Source organism: Egretta garzetta, unplaced genomic scaffold (assembly GCF_000687185.1).
Source record: "Egretta garzetta isolate BGI_Z169 unplaced genomic scaffold, ASM68718v1 scaffold297, whole genome shotgun sequence".
Taxonomy (NCBI): Eukaryota; Metazoa; Chordata; class Aves; order Pelecaniformes; family Ardeidae; genus Egretta; species Egretta garzetta.
Window position 1 is genome coordinate 2,349,212 of NW_009260410.1, and position 21,156 is coordinate 2,370,367.

A 21,156-nucleotide genomic window follows, 5' to 3' on the forward strand; every position below is an offset into this window, starting at 1 on the left:
GATATTTGCTGCTGGGGGTCCAGAGCAAACCCAGGCAGAAGGACTGAAATTGCCAGCTCTGGAGGTGTAACGGAGCAGCTGAGCATATGCAGCACTCCCTCCCACCGATGGGCAGTGACGCCAGCATTGCCAGAGGAATGAACATGGCATATTGTTTCTCCTGTATGCCTGATTATTTATTTATACATTCCGATTCATAATAGCGTAATAACAGACTTAAAACAGTAAGATAATTATTTCGCTTCTTGGGTGGTTAAAATTAACTGTGCTCATTGCATATTTATTCTGTAAAAAGATACAAGATGTTTAGTAATTGCCCAGAAATTCATTATCTGCATAATGTTCTGTTTCTAAATGTGTATTGCATGACCATTAATCTGTGCCAACAGCAAGCATGCAGCAGTATGTGATGTAATTAGTTTTCCACTTACATGCCAAGGAGAACATCTGGGCTAATTGCGTGTTGTTGACAAAAGTTGCCATTTCTAATGGGGGTCCCTGTTTGTGCGCATACACGCTCATTATATGTACAAACATACTCATGATTTCACTTTATCCTCAAGCAAACTGATAGTTCTTACTGATGAGATGCTCTTGGTGATTTCTTACTGGAGTCACACAGCATCTGTGGGCAACATTAGTTAAGTGCTGGCAGGAATAATATGCTCTCCTTCTAAGCAGAAAACAAACTAACCTGTAATGCTGCTTCTTCTGTTTTATTTTTCCAGCCACCACTGGTCCAAGCAATTTTCAGTGGCGATCCGGAAGAGATACGGATGTTGATCTACAAAACTGAGGATGTCAACGCCTTGGTATGTGACTTGGCATGTTATGTGCCTGTGATATGTAAGCACCATGCTTATGAACTGTTGCAATGACCGTATTAAACATGTCTTTAGTAATTAACACATAACAGAACAGAAATTATTTGGAAGTTAGAGATTTGGGGCTTCAGTGGAATCCTAATTAGCAGTCTGAAACATAATTATCTCCAGCAAGTGACTTCAAATTTTCTAAGTGTATGGTAATTATTCCAAATGTGCAGGTCAGTCAGGGACATTTTCTCTCTTACTGAGAAAATGAATGAAACCAGCTGAAAGCTGCATATTTTTACTCTCTGTGGAGTTTCCTTTTATGAAGAGCCTATGCAGATCAGGAGCTGTTATTCAGCATTTGACTGTACTTGAAATAAAGCTTCACTATAGGTCTCAGCAGTGAGAGTAAAGAAGCAGTATCTTGGCCACAATTTGCCCACAAAGGAATTACTGTTCTGCCGATTGGCTTATTCCAGCCAGAACAATGGTAAAGCAGCTGTAAACAAGTAGTAGTTAAGTGTTTTGGCAGTGAAAAAAATCTCCATTTGAGCTTGGTCTTTTTGCAAAGTTTGGATTTTTTTTTTTCTCTCTTTGATTTTAACTTAAATCTGTACTGTTAGAAATGAACCCTGCCAGTCATGACTATAATCTGTGGCCTCTGAAAGTGGTGAGAATATAAAACATAAGCAGAATGGTGATTTCCAGGCCTTTCCTGGACTTTTGAATCAACCTACCTTTTCTTCATGTCTTTCTCTGACAGAAAGCCATCAGTTTATTCATAGCTAACTCCAGCAGCTTGGCTGGTGTAGTCTTGGCACTGCAGCTTTTTAGGCAGTGGAGTCCAACCATCTGGTGTGGAGCTGCAGAGGGGAACTGGAGAAGTGATCCTACAGATCTGGTTAACTGGGGCTCCACTCTGTTTGCTGTCAAGCGGAAGGAAAGACTTGCTGCTGTTTTAAAAGGGCAATCTGATCAAAGATGACCTTGACATTAGGTTTTCCCTGTGATTATCAGTACCTGTTGTTGCTGTTTTCTTGAAATGAGTTCTTAAAAGTGCTTCCTTAAAGTGTCATCTCCCTTGAGTTTCTTCCTTATTTGTTTTCCCCAGTGGTCTTAATAAACCAAAGAAAAAAACACAAACCAACTGTCCTGGTTTCGGTTGGGATAGAGTTAATTTTCTTCCTGGTAGCTGGTGTAGTGCTGTGTTCTGTAGGAGAAGAATGATGATAGCTCATTGATGTTTTAGTTGTTGCTAAGTAGTGCCTAGACTAGTCAAGGACCTTTTTTTTTTTTTTTCCAGCTTTCCCTGCTCTGCCAGGTGCACAAGAAGCTGGGAGGGGGCACAGCCAGAACAGCTGACCCCAACTGGCCAAAGGGCTATTCCAGACCATATGATGTCATGCTCAGTATAGAAACCGGGGGGAATTGGCCAAGGGGCAGCGATCGCTGCTCGGGGACGGGCTGGGCATTGGTCAGCTGGTGGTGAGCAATTGCGTTGTGCATCACTTCCTTTGTATATTTTATTCTTATTCTTATTAATTTTTTCCTCTGATGGTTTATTAAACTGTTTTTATCTCAACCCATGGGTTTTACTTTTTTTTCCAATTCTCTCCCCCATCCCACTGAGGCGGGGGAATGAGTGAGTCGCTGTGTGGTGTTCAGCTGCCTGCCGGGTTAAACCACAACACCAACCAACCAAAAAAAAAACCCCAACCTAGATGACCATGCTAGTCCTAAAATTTCCTCTGTATTTCTTGTTGGTTTTTCAAAATAGCATTTCCTGTACAAGGTTATTGGAGGCTTCTCAAGTGTTTTTATATCCTTTGGCTGCAAGTGTGGTAGTGATGGTTGCTAGGGAGATGCTCTCAACTGTCAGGTGCAATATTAAATGAAGATTATGTATTTTATAGATGAGTACCATAGTAGTTAAAAAAAAAAGTCAATGAACTTTAATGGTCTTGCCCAGAATCCTGTTTAAGATGCCAGAAGTCCATCCAGGAACGCTTTGCCTGAACAGCTATTTTGTCAGGGTCAAAACCCAAAGCTGTTCTTTGGAGTAATTAGAAAAATACTGGTCAACACGAATTCTGAAGATTGTGTTCTGGATAGTGATTGCAGACAAGTGTCAAAATGCCAGTAAAGAAAGGTCAAAAGATAGCATTTTCCCCCCTTGTGCTGTGAGCTGGCAATTTGCATTGTGTGCTTATGTTTCTATTTTAAGGGTGTTTTTAATTACTTCCATGTTAGTGTTTCTCTAGTGCTTGGTCACTCACGTGAGAGGAAACTCTGACACTGTTTGGCAGTGATTTGTCCTTTGTTGATCGTTTTGGTTAGCTGTGTTAATATTGGAATAGCTCAAATATAGGTAGGACAGGGAAACAAAATAAAACTCTTGTTTTTGCAGCAAGCTTTGGGGGTTTCTGAAGTTTTAAAAATTGATTTTTGGAATCTGCAGCAAGAGGGGTATCTGAAAGGCCAAAGAAAAAAGCACACGGAGAAACTATGCAAAATTAGGGATGTAGAAGGCATACTTCCTACAAGAACATTAATCTCAGAGGAAAGAGTTTAGAGGAAATCAGAAGTTTAGAAGGTTACTCTTTTTTTTTTTTTTTTTTTTTTGTCTGGGAAAATAATGAGTTACTTTCCAGGCTGGGAAGTGTATGTTGATGGAGATGTCTGTGTTCTGGATGCTGCTATAATTGTGACTTCTATTTTGCAACAAAGTGAAAGCTGTAACTGTTTGGCTTAGAAGTGTGGTTTTAATTCATTCTGCCACCGTAATCGTCACTTTGACCTCTCCAGTCCATAGCTATGCTTCGGGGGAACGTGATGCTAGTTTTGCACCATGAGGTCATAGACGCAGTTGTACTTGGCTGGCAGTGAGTGATTCCCTACCACCGAGTACTGAACACGCACTATTACCATGGGAAAGCTGATCTGCCCATGGGCAATGTTCAGCAGCTTATTTTCCCAGGGCATTTGGGATACTGGGTTGGACCATCCAGACCTCCACATTAGTGTCAGGTAGACATCCTCTACACTTGCCGTTTGGTACATTTAGAAATAGCACGGTGATTGTGCTATGTGTGTGTAGGTGGGGATTTTTTGGGGTGCTGTTTTTACTTTGGGAAGAGTGTGAGGGAATGAGCCCCAGAACCTAGGGATTATTCTGGATCCAGTGGTAACCCCTGGTTAGCTGGGATTCGTAACACATGCAGCTGTGCAGCACCCTACGTCTGCAGAGTCCAGTTCTTACGTGCGATGTCATGATTTTCTACTAAACCAAAATGCTTCCTGTAAAATTTCCATTTTCACCTAAGTCTTCCAGTTTAGTTTCCCTTCAAAATATTCAAAGTCAAACAAAAAAGGCAAAAAAACCTTCCAGTATTCTTCCCATAACTAATGCAATGTTTGCAAGCCAAACCAAACATTTCTTTCCCTCTGTTTTTAGTCTTTATCCCCTAATCCTGCATTTTTTTCTTGGATAGAATCCTAAGCCCCAAAATTAATGCAAAAGTTCGATGTCCCCAGAATATCTTCTATTGGATTCATGTTTTTTGGAAAGTAAATAATATACCACCTCACCCCACCAGTGAGACTGTTGAAGGCAACATCTACTTTCCCAAAACTTAGTTGCTTCTGTTTCTGTTCTTGGGGGATGGTTGCTGATACGGCCTTCTGGGCTTGATCCTCATAGCCTCTTTGCTCCATGCTCTGCTGGCTGGAAAAAGCTGCTGCTTCTCACTGCTCCTCGGTGTCAAGAGCTGCTTGTGCAAATGCTCCCCCACCCACTTTCCCCAAAATGAGATATGTTAGCAGAAGGTAATGGTTTAGCTGAATTTGGCTTGTTTTCATTAAAGCAGAGCTGCAGAGCCAGCAGATCTAGGTGAGCTGCAGTAACTCCTGACGGGCCAGGCTGGGGACGGGCTCACGCTGGGCTGGGGATGGGCTTGAACCGTGTAGACGTGTAGTGACCCTGGGCATCGCCTGCCTGTTTCTAGCTGCAGAGCAAGTCTGCAGAGGAAGGGGCAGTGGCATCAGCAGAGATTTCAGGACCATGTATTTAGAGGATGGTTTATTACAAGATAAGGAGGGCAAGAAGGAACTCCTTATGGAGAGACACGGATGTATGCTGTTTATTACTTCTTTTTCTCATTATCCTACTTGGTAAGGCATAGATTTGCAGGACTGCCTTTGTTAGGAGGATTCAGGCTTTATCCAGGTCTTCACACACACACACACACACACACACACACGAGTTTTATATATACCTATTTCTGTGGTATTGCTAAGCATGCTTTTTGAGGTGGTACGAGTGCTTGAGGGTACAAGTATGCAAACGTTTAGGATTGTGAGCCTGAAAGGCTTTGCATGCTTGGGATAGCTAATGTGAAAACCAGCTTGCTGTTCAGTTTGGAGTGACATGTTTGACTTGGGACTAAGAGAGACCATAATGCATTATTTCAGTAATCTTGGGAACCAGACCCTCATCTCTGCTCTCATCCAAGGAATGATGATTTTCTTTTTGGCACTGTGGAGTCTTGCAGGAGAATAAAGCTATCCTGGAAGTAAACGCTCCTCTTCTAGATGTAGTTCTGCTGTGCTGGAAAGTCTTCTGAAGGACTTAGTCAAGAACTTTGGAAGGCTTCTGCTTTGATACAATATGATGGTTTGGTGCTAAGTAATAGCTGTGTTTTCAGTGGGTATTTAGCCTCTAGTGGTGGTGTTTGATACGCTCTTAATTTAAGTGGGAAGTCATGGAGACTTTTTTTTCTACAGGAAGAAATTATGAACAATTCTCAGTTATGTAAGGAAATTGAATATGAAATTGCATTGATTATTGTGATGCAAGGTAACCAGCATTACTTTTATTTAGGATACATATTTTTTCTTTTAAAAAATAAATGTAATGGTTTGTATTTTATAAGGAAGATGTTTGAACTGTGAAGAAGATTCTGCTGGCATTTACTGAAAGTCTGAAATATCCTGAGTTGCATGCTAGTATACTAGTGGGTACTACGTTACATATATCTGTGCTGGTGACTCATGTTATCAGTGTCCTCAAAATGTTTGAGACAGTTAAGGATTTATAGGCCATTAAAAGCTCATGGCAGGGTTCGGCTGTCGCTGCTTTATTTTCTTCAGACAGCAGTGTCAGCCTGAAATACCTGAATTTTCTAAATCTGCTTTTCCCATCAGCTTATGAGTGATGTATGCTCCCATGCCATCCACCCCCCCAAGTCAATATTGCATTTATAAAAATGAGGTTGTTTCAGTCTGTCTTTTGAGCCTTACATTGGAAACTCACTGCTATAAACATTAAAATATTTCCATTAATTATGGTAACAGTTTCTACAGTCTCAATCTAGGATTAGTAATTAATTTTAAAAGTTATCTTTTTCTAGCATGAAAGCTACTGTCAGCCTCATGGAAGGAAAGTGTTAGATGGGTGGGGAGAGGGAAGATAATTTTTCTTGTCTTTAGAAGATCAAAGTATTTGCCTCTTCCATCTCATGGGCACTGGGCAATTAAAGACTCAGTCCAGAAATGTCTTTGTTTCTGAGGCTGAACTGAGGACTGTGGGGATGAGAGGTGCTGGAACCAGGATCTGCGTTTCCAGACAGGAATTTCTGTGCTTGGTAATAGCAGAAGAAAGAGCACCAGGCATAAGTTACACAGCTTGACTTTCACCTCCCAGCTGGTGCTCACAGTTAAGCATTTCGGTTTGCTTTGTGAATTACAGGCTTTAATAAAAGAATCTGTGAGAGGGAGGAAATCCTGAAGCGGCAGAGATTTTCTTTGTACAGCATCAGCTTTTGGCTCTGAATGGTTGTAAATAGCCCAAGAAGCAGCTGCCCATTTGCTTTTGGCCTCTTCAGTAGTTCCTAACCAGTTCCCAATATTTAATTTTCCTGAAGTCAAGTTGTATCTGGATGTTTGTGGTTTTTAATGGTAACAGCTAGTTTGTGCTATTTAAATAAGGAGTGCTCAGACAGTAAATGGAGTTAATGAGCAGGAGGTTTGTTTCTGTTCTTGTTTTGGTTAGACTTGTGTCAATGGAAGTTGTAGCCCTTCAGTACAGTTCAGTTTATTCTGCTACCCAAGCAGATCGCTGGCTGCTTGAAGATGGTGGGAATCCAAGCACTTCTTACCAACGAAATGTCATTAACTCCATTTCTGTGGTGCATTAACTCCTATTCCTGTTGGCTGCTCAGGCAGTTTGGTGACATAAAGAGGATAAAGACATTTATTTTCTTTAGCAATTGCACTTATATTTTGATAGTAAATAACTCTTTCCTAAACGTCTTCTGATCTGAGCAGCTGCAGTTGATATAAAAGTTCAAGTCCGTTATCTCTTTTGAGATATAGGTTGTGTTGGGGAGAAACTTGTTGGCCTTTTTCTTCATGTGCCTGATATTTTACATATGCTAATATGATTCATCCGAGCCACTGTTCTGCTAATCTTTGTGCAGTCTAAGGCTCTGATCCAATAAAGCACTTAAGGACTAGCCTAACTTTAAGCCTGTGAAGGGCCTCGATAGGGTCACTGGTAGTGTCACTGTGATCACTTGAACAGCTTAAGCATGTGTTGAGTGTTTTTCTTGCTGAGGCCTTCTGTCCTCAATTGCCTGTTTGTTAAACTCTTAATTTCCTTTATCTGTACTTTAAAAAAAATAAATGTGTACAGGTAATGGTAACGTGCAGCATCATCTTTTCTGTGAACTAATATAAGGCACTAATACAGTTTTGGGGAGAGGGTGGTTATCTCGGCGTGATTTTCTAGCCATTGTTTCGCTTATCTGCGGTCTCTTACTGACCTTTTGTTCCTCTGAGAACTGCACTTGAAGCGGGTCTAATTATTTGTCTTAATGCTATTTGTAATCCTGCTATCATTTCTTCTCCCCACCTCCTTTCCTTGCCTTGATAACGCATGTTCAGGTTTGGGGTTCTGCCAGACCTTTCCCTGAAATGACCGATGTTCTTTTTGTTCCTCTCTCTCTGTTTGTAGCCTTCAGTCGTTACATCGTTATTGATTTACTTATTTGTACTCCCTTTACTACCATCATACCACAAGGACATCTATAGCTGATGAGACGTTAGGGCGCGGGCCAGACGCAAAGCCAGGGAGCTCTCTGAGCCTTGCTGAAGCGGTACGCGGCTTTGAGGAGGACGTGAGGAGCGTGGTTGGACAGACAGGCAGATGCCCCAGTTCCTCTGTTCCTGCGTCAGCCTTCTGCAGAGCGTAAACAGGAACTTGAGGATGCTCCTCTGTTGATTTGCTCAAATGCAGGCCTTGTGTGCGGACTTCTCCCCGCCCAACTCCTGAAAAAGTTGCCTGTAGGGCTCTTTCATGTGTTTTTAATTTTCTGTACCACACATCGGGTTTTGTCGTTTGCTAGTTCATGTGAGGGTGAACTCTTGTGCCTGGTTGTGATAAATGGAGAAACTGTAGGGTTTTTTCCTCTTGGAGAAATTAAGCTTAAATTTAGCTGCGTGACTAAACCCATTTTTCTGTGAGGAATTGATTCTCACTTGATTTGATAGGATTTTGAATTGATTTTAAAAAGTGAAAGCTGAGAATACTTAGAGAGTTATTCCTGTTAAAGAAGGATAAAAATCCTACTTTTCTGTTTCATGTCCTTTCCTCCCTCAATTATCAAATTTCCATCAGATTTATGCATTAATTATAAGCAATATTTTATACTAATAAAGCACTGAATAGCCTCGGTTCCTTGATATAGAAAGTTGCTTGATCTTGTATTGTTAGTATTCAACTTCAGGCTACTCTGTTCTCTTGCTAAACTTGGCTGCGTTGCAAGAAGCTGCCGCAAAATTTATCACTGACAGGTATGATAGCTGTTACAAATGCTACACTGCTAAAGAGAGATTCATGCATTAAAATGAACAAGCTAAAAAAAAGTAAAACAGATTCTATTTTTCTATTCTGTACAAATGTTCGATCAGTGCTAGGATATTTTTTGCCATGGATAGCAATACTTATGAAAGGTCTCGTACGCACTCATGTAGCCTGTAAAAGCTAGTCTGTGGTGGATTATGTTTTAGGAACTGAGCATATGCGAGAATCCAGCTTTCTGATTCTGGTTTCTGAGTGGATGCTGCTGGACTGACACCACTTAATACTGTTTTAATTTGCCTACCATGCGAGGGGGGGAAGTTCTGTAAGATACCTTTCCCTCTCACCTGTGACAACCAGGGTGTCATGTAATTTGTCTTTTTTAATGTTTTTTGTGCATGGCCAATATGTAAGATCAAAACCCACTGCAGCAGCATTGAGGGACTACATACATCATGTATGTTTGAAAAAAACCATATAAGTATAAAAATTAAACATAACTTATTCTGGTGACCAGTGGCTCTGTGCCTCGCAGTGCTAGAAAACAATTTTCAGCATTCCCATGACAAATGGTTCTGCTGCACTGATTTAGCCACATTTATAGCATACTTTGAAGAGGGTCCAAAATAGCTTGCGGTTGATGACCTCTTGGGCATGTTAAAAGTGATATTCAACTCGACAGGCTCAGCGATATGTTTCAGGGAGAGAGTGTAAATACCGGTGAGGTTTCTGTGTTGGTATTATCTGCAGGAAGTGTTGCATCTGTTACCAGCTTACAGTATTCAATGCCGGTGGGTTGTAATTTGAAAAGTTTGATTGATAAGTCTCTTAGAACTTCTTTTTATTAGTGGTTAAGGAACCAAAATGATCTACGTTTAGGACTAGAAACAGGTGTCAAATAGCTTGATTAGCAGTATTAGCAGTTCCTGTGATTTCTGTTGCCCATATTACAGTGTTTAGCAATTTCTTTTAAAGGCCTATGTTCTGGAATTACCTGAATAAGAAATAAAAGAAAGGGGTTTTTTGTAAACACTGTATTTACACCCCTTGAAGTTAGAAAAGAAAATCTTGAAAATGTGACTCCCTAAGGCTCAAAATTACAAAAATCAAATAAAAGTAGATGTATTTCAGAAGTTGTACATATGATTATTAGCAATTCTTCTAAGTTTAAAGACACAGACCTGACTGGTAATATTTTCTTTATTTGTGTATAAAGCTCGATCAAGGTGTACTAGCCCATTTTGGGCTGCTGTAGAAAACGAGGCTAAATGGTATACAAGAACCTTTGTAGACTGAGAGAATTGCATCTTGGCCTTGTGTGTGGTTCCAAACCATTCTCCAGAGATACCCTCCTGAAGAGTCTGGTGCTATATTGTTGATGCAAACTGCATTACAAAGTCTGATGTCCAGAAGCATCTGAATTATGTCGCTGCAATACTTAGAGTGGAAAATGTTTCCAAAAGAGACCCAAGGATGACGTCTTTCCTCATTTTAGATTTGATCTTATTTGATCTACCTGTAAACAGGATATCAGAGTAAGGACAGTTTCTCTGCAAGGTCTGGTGGAACCAAGTGATAAAAAAATTGAGGATTATTGGGAGGAAGTGTGTTGTGCAGACATTGAATTTTGTTCTTTCACTGGTTGAGATTGCATTTCTAATTATAAACAGAAATATGCATAGAAAAATAAACACTATATAGAAATCCATTGCTCTTCAACACTAACGCTTGCAGTCATTGACCATGTTTTGTAACTGGATGATCTATGGTTTTGTAGGATGCCGAGAAACGAACTCCTCTTCATGTTGCCTCATTCCTGGGGGATGCAGACATCATTGAGCTTCTCATTTTGTCAGGTAAGGTAGTGTCCCTCACTGTTACTAAATTAGTAAATTAGAATCATAGAATATTTTGGGTTGGAAGGGACCCCTAGAGGTCAACTAGTCCAACCCCCCTGCAGTGAGCAGGGACACCGCTAACTAGATCAGGTTGCTCAGAGCCCTGTCCAACCTGGCCTTGAATGCTTCCAGGGATGGGGCCTCCACTGCCTCTCTGGGCAACCTGTTCCAGTGTTTCACCACCCTCGATTAGCTAATTTTAAAGCTACAAGGAATACCCATATGTGAGTGAGCTTTAGGCAGTGCCTATTTCTGAGTTTCATAGAGCTGGTTGCAGTTGTTGCAAGCTTAGAAAATATATTTAAATTTGGTGATACAATTATAAAATGTGCACTGTGACTGAGTGGAATTAACAAACAAAGAAACTAGTTTTTTAAAACTTCTAAAGCATTCAAACTGACAATATTTGTGGATGCAGAAGCTTGCTGAAATACATATTTGAAATGTGGGCTCACGTCCTGGAGTGCAAAAATTACTACAGAATAATAGCAAAGAAGTTATGAATGAGTTTTGATGAATTGTAAGTGGTATTTACATTAGAAACATGATTCTAAGAGCTGAGAAGTTGATTTGGATAATAGAAACTGTGCAGTAAGATCAAAAACTATTTCCAAACTGTTGTAGTGACAAAAACCATGATCAAAATATGTCAGAACAAAGCATAAAGCAGACACCTCTCAAGAGGTACACGTAATGGCAAACTCCTGAATGTGCTTGAAGGTTTCAAAGGCAGTGTTTTTCTAAACTGGAGAACTGTAAGGGTAAAGCTTATGGGGGTCTAAGAATGTGGGATTGAAAGGAACCTTATGGTACAAACGTCTAATCCCTTGCAAGTAACCTTGCTATATGACTGGTTTCACAAATTATTAGACTGTTTCTGCAAACGAGTTGCGTATTTTTTTTTAGAAAGTTATTTCAGAACTATCAGTCCTGTGATTGCGAAGCATATTCTAATTTCCAACCTTGAATCCTAGAATAATTCAGGCTGGAAGGGATTTCTAGAGGTTACCTGGTCCAGTCCCCTGCTTAGAGCACCAGCCAATTCCAAAGTCAGATCAGGCTACTAACGGGCACGTGCAGACCACACAAACATATTTCTTTGGATTGCCAGCCTAACCACACCTGGAGAAGGCAGAAAATGAGAATTCAGTTTGCTGTAGCTATGCATTTCCTCTGTACATTTGTGGGGGCATTTTGAGTTGCCTGATTGCTTAATGAGGGTAACTAGTTGGGCATGCATCATACATCAGATCTGTCTGCTCTAACCGTGATGCCAGCAGAGTGATTTAAATGAACATTCCTCTGCTGACAGGTTATGCTTGGGTGGGTTTTCAATATGCTAAATGCAAACATGATTTTCTTCACTGGGAGAGAGGAGTTAATAAACTTCATCTGTGCATGTGTTCTTGCAGCGTGTGTTGTTTGTCACATACTGTTGTTCCATTGTGGTGTGAGAAGATTGCAGGAGCAATGTCTTTTTTTGAGTTTTGCAAGTAACAGCAAAAGCAATATCCACATAAAGGGAAAGGTGAAGCCATTCTGCCCATTTCCCCCCTGAATTCCAATAACATCAAAAATATCCTGGTGAACACTTTTGTTTTCTATCACGTTCCTAATGAGGGAAGGAGACTTCCTTGTGTTCTTATGGGACACTTTGTTCCAGCACCTCACTGCCAAAACATCATCCATGTGCTATAGAGTTTGTCTGGTCAACAGAATAAAAGCAGGTGATATATCTTGGGTTTTTTTAATATATCCAAGTGAGTGTGAAAAACTTAAAATGTGGGATTTTAAAAATGTGACTTTGTGTCAGTGGGACTGTGCTGGGATTCAGTCTGCAGGAACTGTGTGGACCTTTCCCAACTAGCTCAGCATAAGTCAAAATTAATCTTGTGTTGCATATTCTACCTATTCGTTGTCCTTTAATCTCTGAAGTATCATTACTCATAATGAGCATCAGTACTTGTATCCAAGAGCAGGTTTGAAGGTTTGTGAGGTTTGGAGGAACAGATTTATGAGTTGTTATAAGCAGCTCTTTGCTATTGTGATCTCTCCATGGACTGGGCTCCAAAGACAACAGTAGCATCTTCCCTTTGCCTCACCTCTTTGTTCAGTGTTAGTAAAAGTGTATCATAGAAAGATTAATCTGATCATAAAATTTAGTTACATAAGCAGAAGAACTTTGTTGTCTGACTTAAAATGAGAGGGTTTTTTCACAGAGAGAAAGCACAAAAATGCTTGCTGTTGGTGTCAAACAATAATTTTCTCAGTGTGATTAGAATCTAGGAGGAGTAGCAACCCATTGCATTTTGTGCGGGGCTCAGGAGAGAAATTAAATGAAATACATTCTGAGATTTGTGGCCCATGAACTGGTGGCAGTACAAATAAATGTAGTGTCTAGTAATAAAACTTCTGCCCAGGTGGTTGAAGGCAGACCAGAAATGGCTTTCTAGGTAGCCACTGAGATGGACTCTCTTTGGAATTGATACAGGAGAGAGAGTGCCAGATGCCTCAACTGGTATGAATCGCCCTGGCCCATTAAATGTCAGAGCTAGGTAGCTTTACATCAGCTCAAAGGTCTGATGCATAATCATATGGGGTTTAAACTGGGGAAACGTGCTGTGTGGCTTTGTTTTTCCAGGCTACAGGAAAGCAGGGAGCTTTGAGCACTTCTCCTTCACCTCCTTTCTGTCAAGAAGGAAAAGGACTGGGGTAATCATCTCATGTAAATGAAGCTCTGTATGATGATGTCATGGATGTGCAAGAAGAACTGTCTGGGCAAATACAGGCTCCATTCTCAATTGTGCCGGTGCCTCTCCCCATCCTGGGCTTTGAGCTGGTGCCTGAGGGTATAATGTTTGAGCTCAGTCCCTTACCCCTTGTTGCCCATTAATGAGCTTGCCATCTTGGGAATATTACCATGCCTTACTATTTCAGAAGGCTCTGAGCTTCTTGGCAAGAAGTTTATGCACTGGGGGTGAGCGTGCAATATTGACATCCATCCTTCATAAATTGTACAGTAGCTGAGGAAAAGAATAAACCCCAGCATGCTTTGGAAGGATTCCTGGTAAGCTCTGCTACATAGATTTGGAAGTGAGACTGTCACGTGGGGAGCAGGTTCTGGGCCATCCCTGTTGTGTAGGCAGCAGGGGAAGGCGCTGTGTAACCTGAGCACACGTTCAGGGCATCCTCTTTTATGGCAGGCTAAAGAATAAGCGAGTTGGGGAGGCAGCCTTCTCTGTGCCCTTCCCAGGGCTTCCTTGGGGATTAGGAATACCCCCTTAGGGTCAAAGTTTGGAGGATGTCCCAGGGCTATCTGCTCTATCCTTCATGAGTGACCCAGGACCTGTGTGCTCTCACCTGGTGGGATCCCCAGGCCATTTCCCTCCCTAGCAAGTGACTCGGACTTGCCTCCGAGGAGATCCTGCCTAACCTCCTGTTTCTGCCATGTTGGCGTTTGGTTCCTGTGTTGGCATCTGGCACGGTGTTGTGTTGCTCTCATGTTGTGGGTCCCAGTTCCATCTATCTGGTGGTGCTGCTCTGTCGTTATCTTTTATTCGTGCTGATCTTAGTACTGTGTGTCTGTGTGGGGGAGGTGAAGCGGGGGGCACTCCTTATATTTTCGCGTGTCTATTCCTGTGTCTCATAACAGGAGTTGGAAAGGTGCACGTTAATAATGCCATGAATAGGTTAAAGAGTAGAGTTTCCTTCCTCTCTTGACCATCGCTAATTTGAGAGATTGAGACTGTAGAATCCAGATTTATTAGAGACCTGTGGATTTGGCAGATGCGCTAGAGGGAAAATTGCACCTTGGTTAGGATAAAGAGATGTTAACTTTGTTCCTGAAAGCCAGCATCAGGTTGTTTAGTTCAGATCTCAAAAGATCTGAGGCAATTTTGGATTTATTTCCTCTTTTGGCAGAAAAATTTGAGAGTGAAAGATGGCAAAGATTACAAAACAGCCATATTAAAGAAGAGTGGATTACGGAAAGTTTCTTCTCTGTTGATTTTATCTGTAACATTATATGTTATGTTGTCTACTTCAGTCTCACAGAGCAAATCCAACAGCCAAGCCTTTCCTTCAGACCCACAAGTATGAGCCCTCCTGAGGGCAGGGTGCAGAGGATAGGGCTGAGAAAAGGCTTTTCTCTGGAAAGAGGTTGTTTTTTTAAGTGGATATTTCATGGGATGGATGGGTGCTGTGCCTACCTGAAAGGATGTTAAGGGAAATCTTTAAAGCAGCTTATCTTTTCAAGGAAGATTGTACTATGGAGGACACCATATGCACCAATTTGAGTGTGTTATCTCAGCCCTCTTCATCCTTATAAATACACAGATTAATTCATGGAATATTGTAGGAAGTGCACTGAAACACGGTTAAAGTACTTGGTCCTGAGTGAAGAGGAGGACACTGAATTTCTGGGTGACTTTGAGGAAGTGTTGTGGGATGGACTTTAAAATTTAAACTTCTGATTTTTGGACACAGCTCATTTAGGCACTGAAATATTTTACAGCACTTAGTCTTTAGAGCTGGATTTCTGTGTTACTCAGTGCTTTTAAAGAGCTGTCCCCTGGGCTGTCGTGGGGTGGACACTCAAATTCGTGAAGTGTAGAGGACGCCTTTGGAAACACGTGCATTGCTCCCCGGGTGCCTCCGCTTGATCTCCTTTAAAATGGCAGGTATCTTCTGTCCCTGAAGGAGTGCATCAGTGCTGGAAGTTTTTTCATTGTTCTTAACGTTGCCTGCAAGGAACTGCTGGGAACCTAAACGCTGAATTTTGGTGAAGGAAATGGGCAGTAGGGAAGGAAACATTTTTGAAAGGTCTCTTTAGAAAATGCACACCTCAGTAAATGGACAACAGCGGCTCCTGTAATGGGCAACAGCCCAGTTGTACAGCTCTTCAAAACCAGAAATCACAAATGTATTCAGCTGATGCATTGAATTAGATACGTAAGAGCAGTTTCACTTTGTCACATAAACAGCCCCAAAGCACAAAGAGGTAAAGGGATGTGGAAAACAGCTGAGGAAGAAAAGGCTGATAGCATGCTGTGCCTTACTTTATTTATACTGGTATTGTTTTGCTTTTATTATTTTCTTTAGCTGTTTTCTTGGCAACTATTTCAGTTCTCAAAGGGTAAGTGGATCAGTGAAAGGCATGAATAGCTACCGACAGAGGCACTTCCCTAGGTTTTCTAATCATCTTCATATTCAGCAATGCCACTGGAGTTGATGAGTACTAAGGAATGGTATGTTTGTCACACTTTGCTACTCCACACATAAGCCTTTCTGATTTGCAACCATCTGCTTGTTGGAGTTAGTGAATGGGTAGAAATGAACCAAAAGAAACCTTAGTGAAGAATGTAGGGCAAAAACCCAAGGCAAATACAATACAAATTTCTAAACGCAAAAAGAGGTATTTGGTGGCAATCATGAGGAATTCATCTTGGCAATTTGCATTCCCAAGACCCCTACCAGGCCAAATCAGTATAAGGTAAGGTGCCTTGGAGTCCTGTCTGTCGGCTTCCTGTGGTGGAGGAGGTTGTTGCCTTGCCTCTCTCTAGAGCCTTGGGCAGTGTAGGCAAAGGGCAGGACACTAATGCGGATCACCCATAATGGCCTTCTCGTTGAAGACAAAAGCAGCTAACAGCTTCCTTGCTTAGACAGATTCATTAGAAAACTCTTTTTGAAACTGTTGTCTTTTCTAAAGGGTGTTTTTCCAGAGGGCAGGTTGTACCACCAGGTACCAGGTTCTGAGGTGAATTTGGAGGATTGCCTCTAATTGTTGCAATAGTTATGAAAGTGGCTTTCTTTTTCTTGCAGCCAAAAAATTATATCCCAACTTGTGGAAATAAGAAAGAACTTGTTTCTTCTCTGATTATCTAGCACAATTCCCAGTAACCACTGTGATTCAGAGGCAAGCACCTTAATATTCCTGAGAAACGGCTCTCAGAAAGTACTTCTGATTCAGAGTGTGATTTATTAATTACAGGCTTTTATATGCACTTAAGTTATGGTGCAAAACAAAGCTTGAGAATCCCTTTGTTCATGAAGTTCAGAGGCTCATCCAGGCTATGTGCGTGATGCTTGTGCTTCTCTAAAATTTTTCTGTATGTGCCAGTCTTCTCAGACTAGTGCTGCTACCTGCAGACCTGAGAGGTACAACATTTTCAGGTGAAGCCCTTTTTAAAATTGGTTTCTCTAGTCCTTTTCACTACACTTCCATTCTGGGGTATCACATCAGTGAATAGTTTTAATACTTCTTTCAAAAAAATCTATCACACAAATGTACAGGATCCTTTTTTTTTTTTTTTGTCTGCAGTCAGCCAGCACCATTGTAGTTGTTAAATATTCTTCCTTTATCCTTTATTCTGGCAAGCCACCCCAAACCCATCCTCTCGCACAGCTGTCTTTGTCGGAGTGCGCATTAGCTCTGAACCGCACGGGAGGCAAACGGAGAGTCTCCTTCATCCCTCTTCTTCTGATGTGTGCTGAATAACACCCACAGAAGCTGAGGCCGTAAGCGCCCAGTTTCCTCCGCAACCTGAGCATTTCCCGGTCCTGTTTTCTTGATCCCAGCAAGATCTGCTATGCAGGGAAGCGGTTATATCTTTTAGTGGTCTGCCTGATGGAGCTGGAAACCAGAGATGGTTTTTCAGGCTCGTTCCCTTCATTATGTCTGCAGGCAGCAGCAGTGCTCTCAGCAAAGGGTTGCTTTTTTTTCCCCAACTGTATCAGTTGATCTAAAAAAATGCATATGCATAGACATACATGCACATACAGATGTAATCCCCTACAACAAATCTTGCTTCTTTTGTGTCCTGTAAACAAAGCTACTCCTGTTAATAGTCAGACCTATACAGTTCCTTTCTTTCCGAATCATGCTTCAGTTCCTATCTATCTGGGATCTGGAAATGCATTTCCAAGGTGAACGGGGTGCCAGGAGAGTGGTGGGGAGCGCTGTGAGTACCACATACAGCTCAGCTCTTGTTACTAGGAAACAGTTGGGCAAGGCTTTCAGCGTCGTGCCCAAGGCATGGATGTAACCTCTGCTGTTTACTTGCAGGCGCTCGTGTTAATGCCAAGGACAATATGTGGCTGACTCCTCTCCATCGAGCAGTTGCTTCAAGAAGTGAAGTGAGTAAGATTTGATTACCCTGCTTTTGCACGTAAGCTACTTGCTGGGAAAAAAGCAAACCGTTGAGAAGCCATAGTACGTAGCACGATGACACAAAGAGGGAAAGCATTTTCTGTGTGCAGGGCCTTTAGCATTGCAGCTGGAGGCCAGCTTTTCCAAGTTAGTTACAGCTGATTTTGAGCCTTAATGTGGTTGATTTTCGCCTTCTGGAATGCTTTACATTACCGTGGCAAGTCGTGTTGAGCAACCATCAGCTGGAGTGGGTGACCAGGACTGAGGTGGGATAGAGTCCACAGTGGTCGACAGTGGCCACATAGTCTTCAAGTGCTGAAATAAAGAGGAATAAATCCATATGGATGTGTGTGCACTGTGCGTGTGCCAGAAGGGAGTGGAGGTGTATGTGATCCAACATGTATTACCACATAGTTTGTTTTGGTTAATTGCATTTCAAGGCATCCATTAGGTTTTCTGTTATTGCATTTGATTCATGCATAAAGGAGGGTTAGCCCATATTTCTTCTACTTGACAGCTAGAAATCTTCTGACGTGTTGTACTTCTTCCGTTGCTATCTCAAAAAGGAGCAGCAATAACTATCAGGAACGCAGCTCAGGCATGACTGTGTTTTCAACTGCACCATTTTTCTTGGCTTTCCATTTTGGATCTCCCTGTATACTTTTATCCTCCTATTACTTAGTGAACAGTGAGCCCAACTGCAGACTGAATTGGCTGCTGGGGATGAGGGGAGGGATTGTAGAAGAGACAGAGGGTGGCTGTCTTCCAGAGATTGATGGACTCGAATCACCTCCGTAACAGTCCCAGCACTTGCCAAGCCTGGAGGCAGGAATCCTGGGCTCGCTTCTGAACTCGGGCATTGTTTGGCTGCTGGCTGAGCTTCCCAGCTGCTGGCATCCGCTGAAACCCTCTGAAAGGAATATCTGATAGAGTATGAATGCTGTAATGAGGCAAAATACAAAAAGCCGTGTTGGAAAACAAAGGTCAGACTTAAACCTTAAAAAACAGCCACAATCTTCTGATGCAGGAATTGCAGTGTGCTTGGTTTCTTTTTTTGGATGTTTCAGAGTGCACAATTTTCATTGTTAGTGACAGTCCCAACAGAAAATGTATGTGTTTCTGTGGGTTTGTGTCTCATCTTTAACTCTTTGTCAACTGAAGGCCAACTGCACAATGAGAAACTGTCTTCCATTGTGCCAGCGGTTCTGGTACCTCGAAGTGAGTACCCAGGTGCAATAGTGAGGCAGCAGGGGATGGCACCAGCCTTTGATGCCTTTTCATGGGCTGCTATATATTTTATAAACACACGTAGCTTTCTTCTCCTGGTCTTTTTTCTTTGTTGTTTATATGATAATTGCAACTTTTGGTAATAATTTCGAAAGAAGGTTCAACATTTTGAGGCTCTTTTGGTGCTGCTTTTGCTTTATTACACAAGCTAACAAATGTGCAGCTTCAATATAATAGGACAATGGTGATAGTAGGAGATAGCAGTGGGTGAATTCATAGTTCACATTGATAGTAGGAGATGAATTCATGGTCCAGAAGTTGACCGATAGGACTCGGAGTGGTTTTTGAAGCTCCTGTGAGCACAGTTCCTTTTAGAATGATCACCTACAAGTTTTAAGTTTTATTATCAGTCTTTTACTCTGCAGCTTTCACAAGATTCAGAAGCTGTCTCCTTGCACCCCTTTATAGATTGATTAAAAGCATGAACACATTTTTACTTAAGTCTTAACGATTTTTCAAGTGGGCTTTAGGGATTTCAATGTTTATTTACGAATCAACGACCTTCAGGTGTGTCTGTGCAGGATTGTCAGTGGATGTATCAGCTTTCAGCCTTATACCATTTGAAAAAGTAAAGAGATTTCAGTCTGGTAACTTGAGATAGCTGGAGACACTGAATATGGAGGTTTACACCATAGCTGTGGACTGCATGCGTGTGTAGAAATTGCGTTAATAAAAAGGGATAGCTCATGCTCTCAAAAGCAGTAAAACTAAAAATTCTCCATAAGGATTTTAACATTTTGATCTTAAATCTGATAGAGCAGAAGATTTGCAGATGTAAACAAAGATGTATAAATTTTTTTTAAAAAGTCTAAATATTTTTAGCTTAGACTTTTCAGTCCTTACTATTTAATTCTAAAAATTCTCCTTTAACTTTTTCTTTCCTTCATTAAGAGTCAAAGTGCATGAATTTTCCTGCTGCCTTCATGTCCCAGCTGGGTATGTCTCCAGTGAATTACATTTAAATGACTTTTAAAATAGTAGGCCTGTAATTTAAGAAACAAAATCCTCTTGAGACATCAACAGTGATATATCATTATTGGTGCTGTAAGAGATGCAATGTCGCTAACTGAACAAATCTGTCAGAGGACAGTTTGTGGACTGGCTGTAGAAAATGCAATTGCTGGGATCGGTTGAGGACAAAGAACTAAAACTGCTAGGAATAGGATGTACTGCTGATGCAGACTGCAGGCACTCTCCCGGGCATTCTAGATACAAAAGTACTATTTAAACGCACTGTATGTGTTTGTTATTCAATAATAAAATTTTGGCTGGGCTTACCAGAAAACTTACCAGTTAATGGAAAGAGAATAAGGTACTATGTATGACTAGGGCTCTCCCACTTACCAGCTGTGAGTTGTAATTAGCAGGCAAGGCTACTTGAATGCTACAGTGTCCCAGTGGTTCCTTTGTATTTTGTTTTTTTGTGGGGAAAAAAGGAAGAAGAAACAAAATGTAGTTTTGAGAGAGACTTGTTTTTTCCTCTGACTCGCTTAATGGCAGATGCATGAGGAGGAGCAGAAGAGAACTGATTATGAATTCTCCAGTGAGACAGTCTCTCGAGAGAGCAGTACATTTTCTCACTGGGAAATATTCACTTTTAACCAACAAAATTAACCTTAAAAGATGTTGTTTGGTCTCAGGCTGACAGGATGGATGCTGCAGTGAAGACCCTTGGCCTGTGCTTAGCCCTTGGGGAGGGAAGGAATGCTAATGTTAACTTGGGGACACCAGCATCAGACCTTGCCTGTGATTCTCATCGTTTTGCAAAGCTAAAATTTTGTTTTCACATCTTCTGTTTTATTTTCTCCTTTTTCCTGTTTATAAATAAAACATACAGCAATTTGCTATGATTTTACTGTCCAAAATGAAGTGGTTGTCATTTTGTAAATAATTTCTGTAACAGTGAGCTCACATAAGTACATTCATTTCTTCAATGAGAGCACAGTTATGGTGACTGAGGTACTGAAGGTTAATCTATCAAACAGGTTGGGCTCTCTGCGTAGGCAGCTTTGCACATCCTAAAATCAAATTGGGAAATTTGGATTGTGAGGACACTGCTTTAAATGTTAGCAAAGGTGATGTGTACTCTGGCATTTGAATCAACAATACCACTTCACTAGCCTGGAAGGTTGTTTTGATAAATGTTGTTCTCTT

General features: G+C 41.3%; 1 protein-coding gene across 2 annotated transcripts in view; it reads left to right on the forward strand.

Moving 5' to 3' along the window:
* The first annotated feature begins 730 nt into the window (after positions 1-730).
* Positions 731-21,156, forward strand: part of ANKRD44 (ankyrin repeat domain 44) — a 77,941-nt gene continuing 57,515 nt past the window's right edge. For both annotated transcript variants that reach the window (XM_035899062.1, XM_035899061.1), the window contains exons 1-3: positions 731-812; positions 10,448-10,526; positions 17,632-17,702. In XM_035899062.1, coding sequence (XP_035754955.1) covers positions 777-812; positions 10,448-10,526; positions 17,632-17,702 — 186 coding nt within the window. In that variant the 5' untranslated portion in view covers positions 731-776. The remainder of the gene's footprint in view (positions 813-10,447; positions 10,527-17,631; positions 17,703-21,156) is intronic.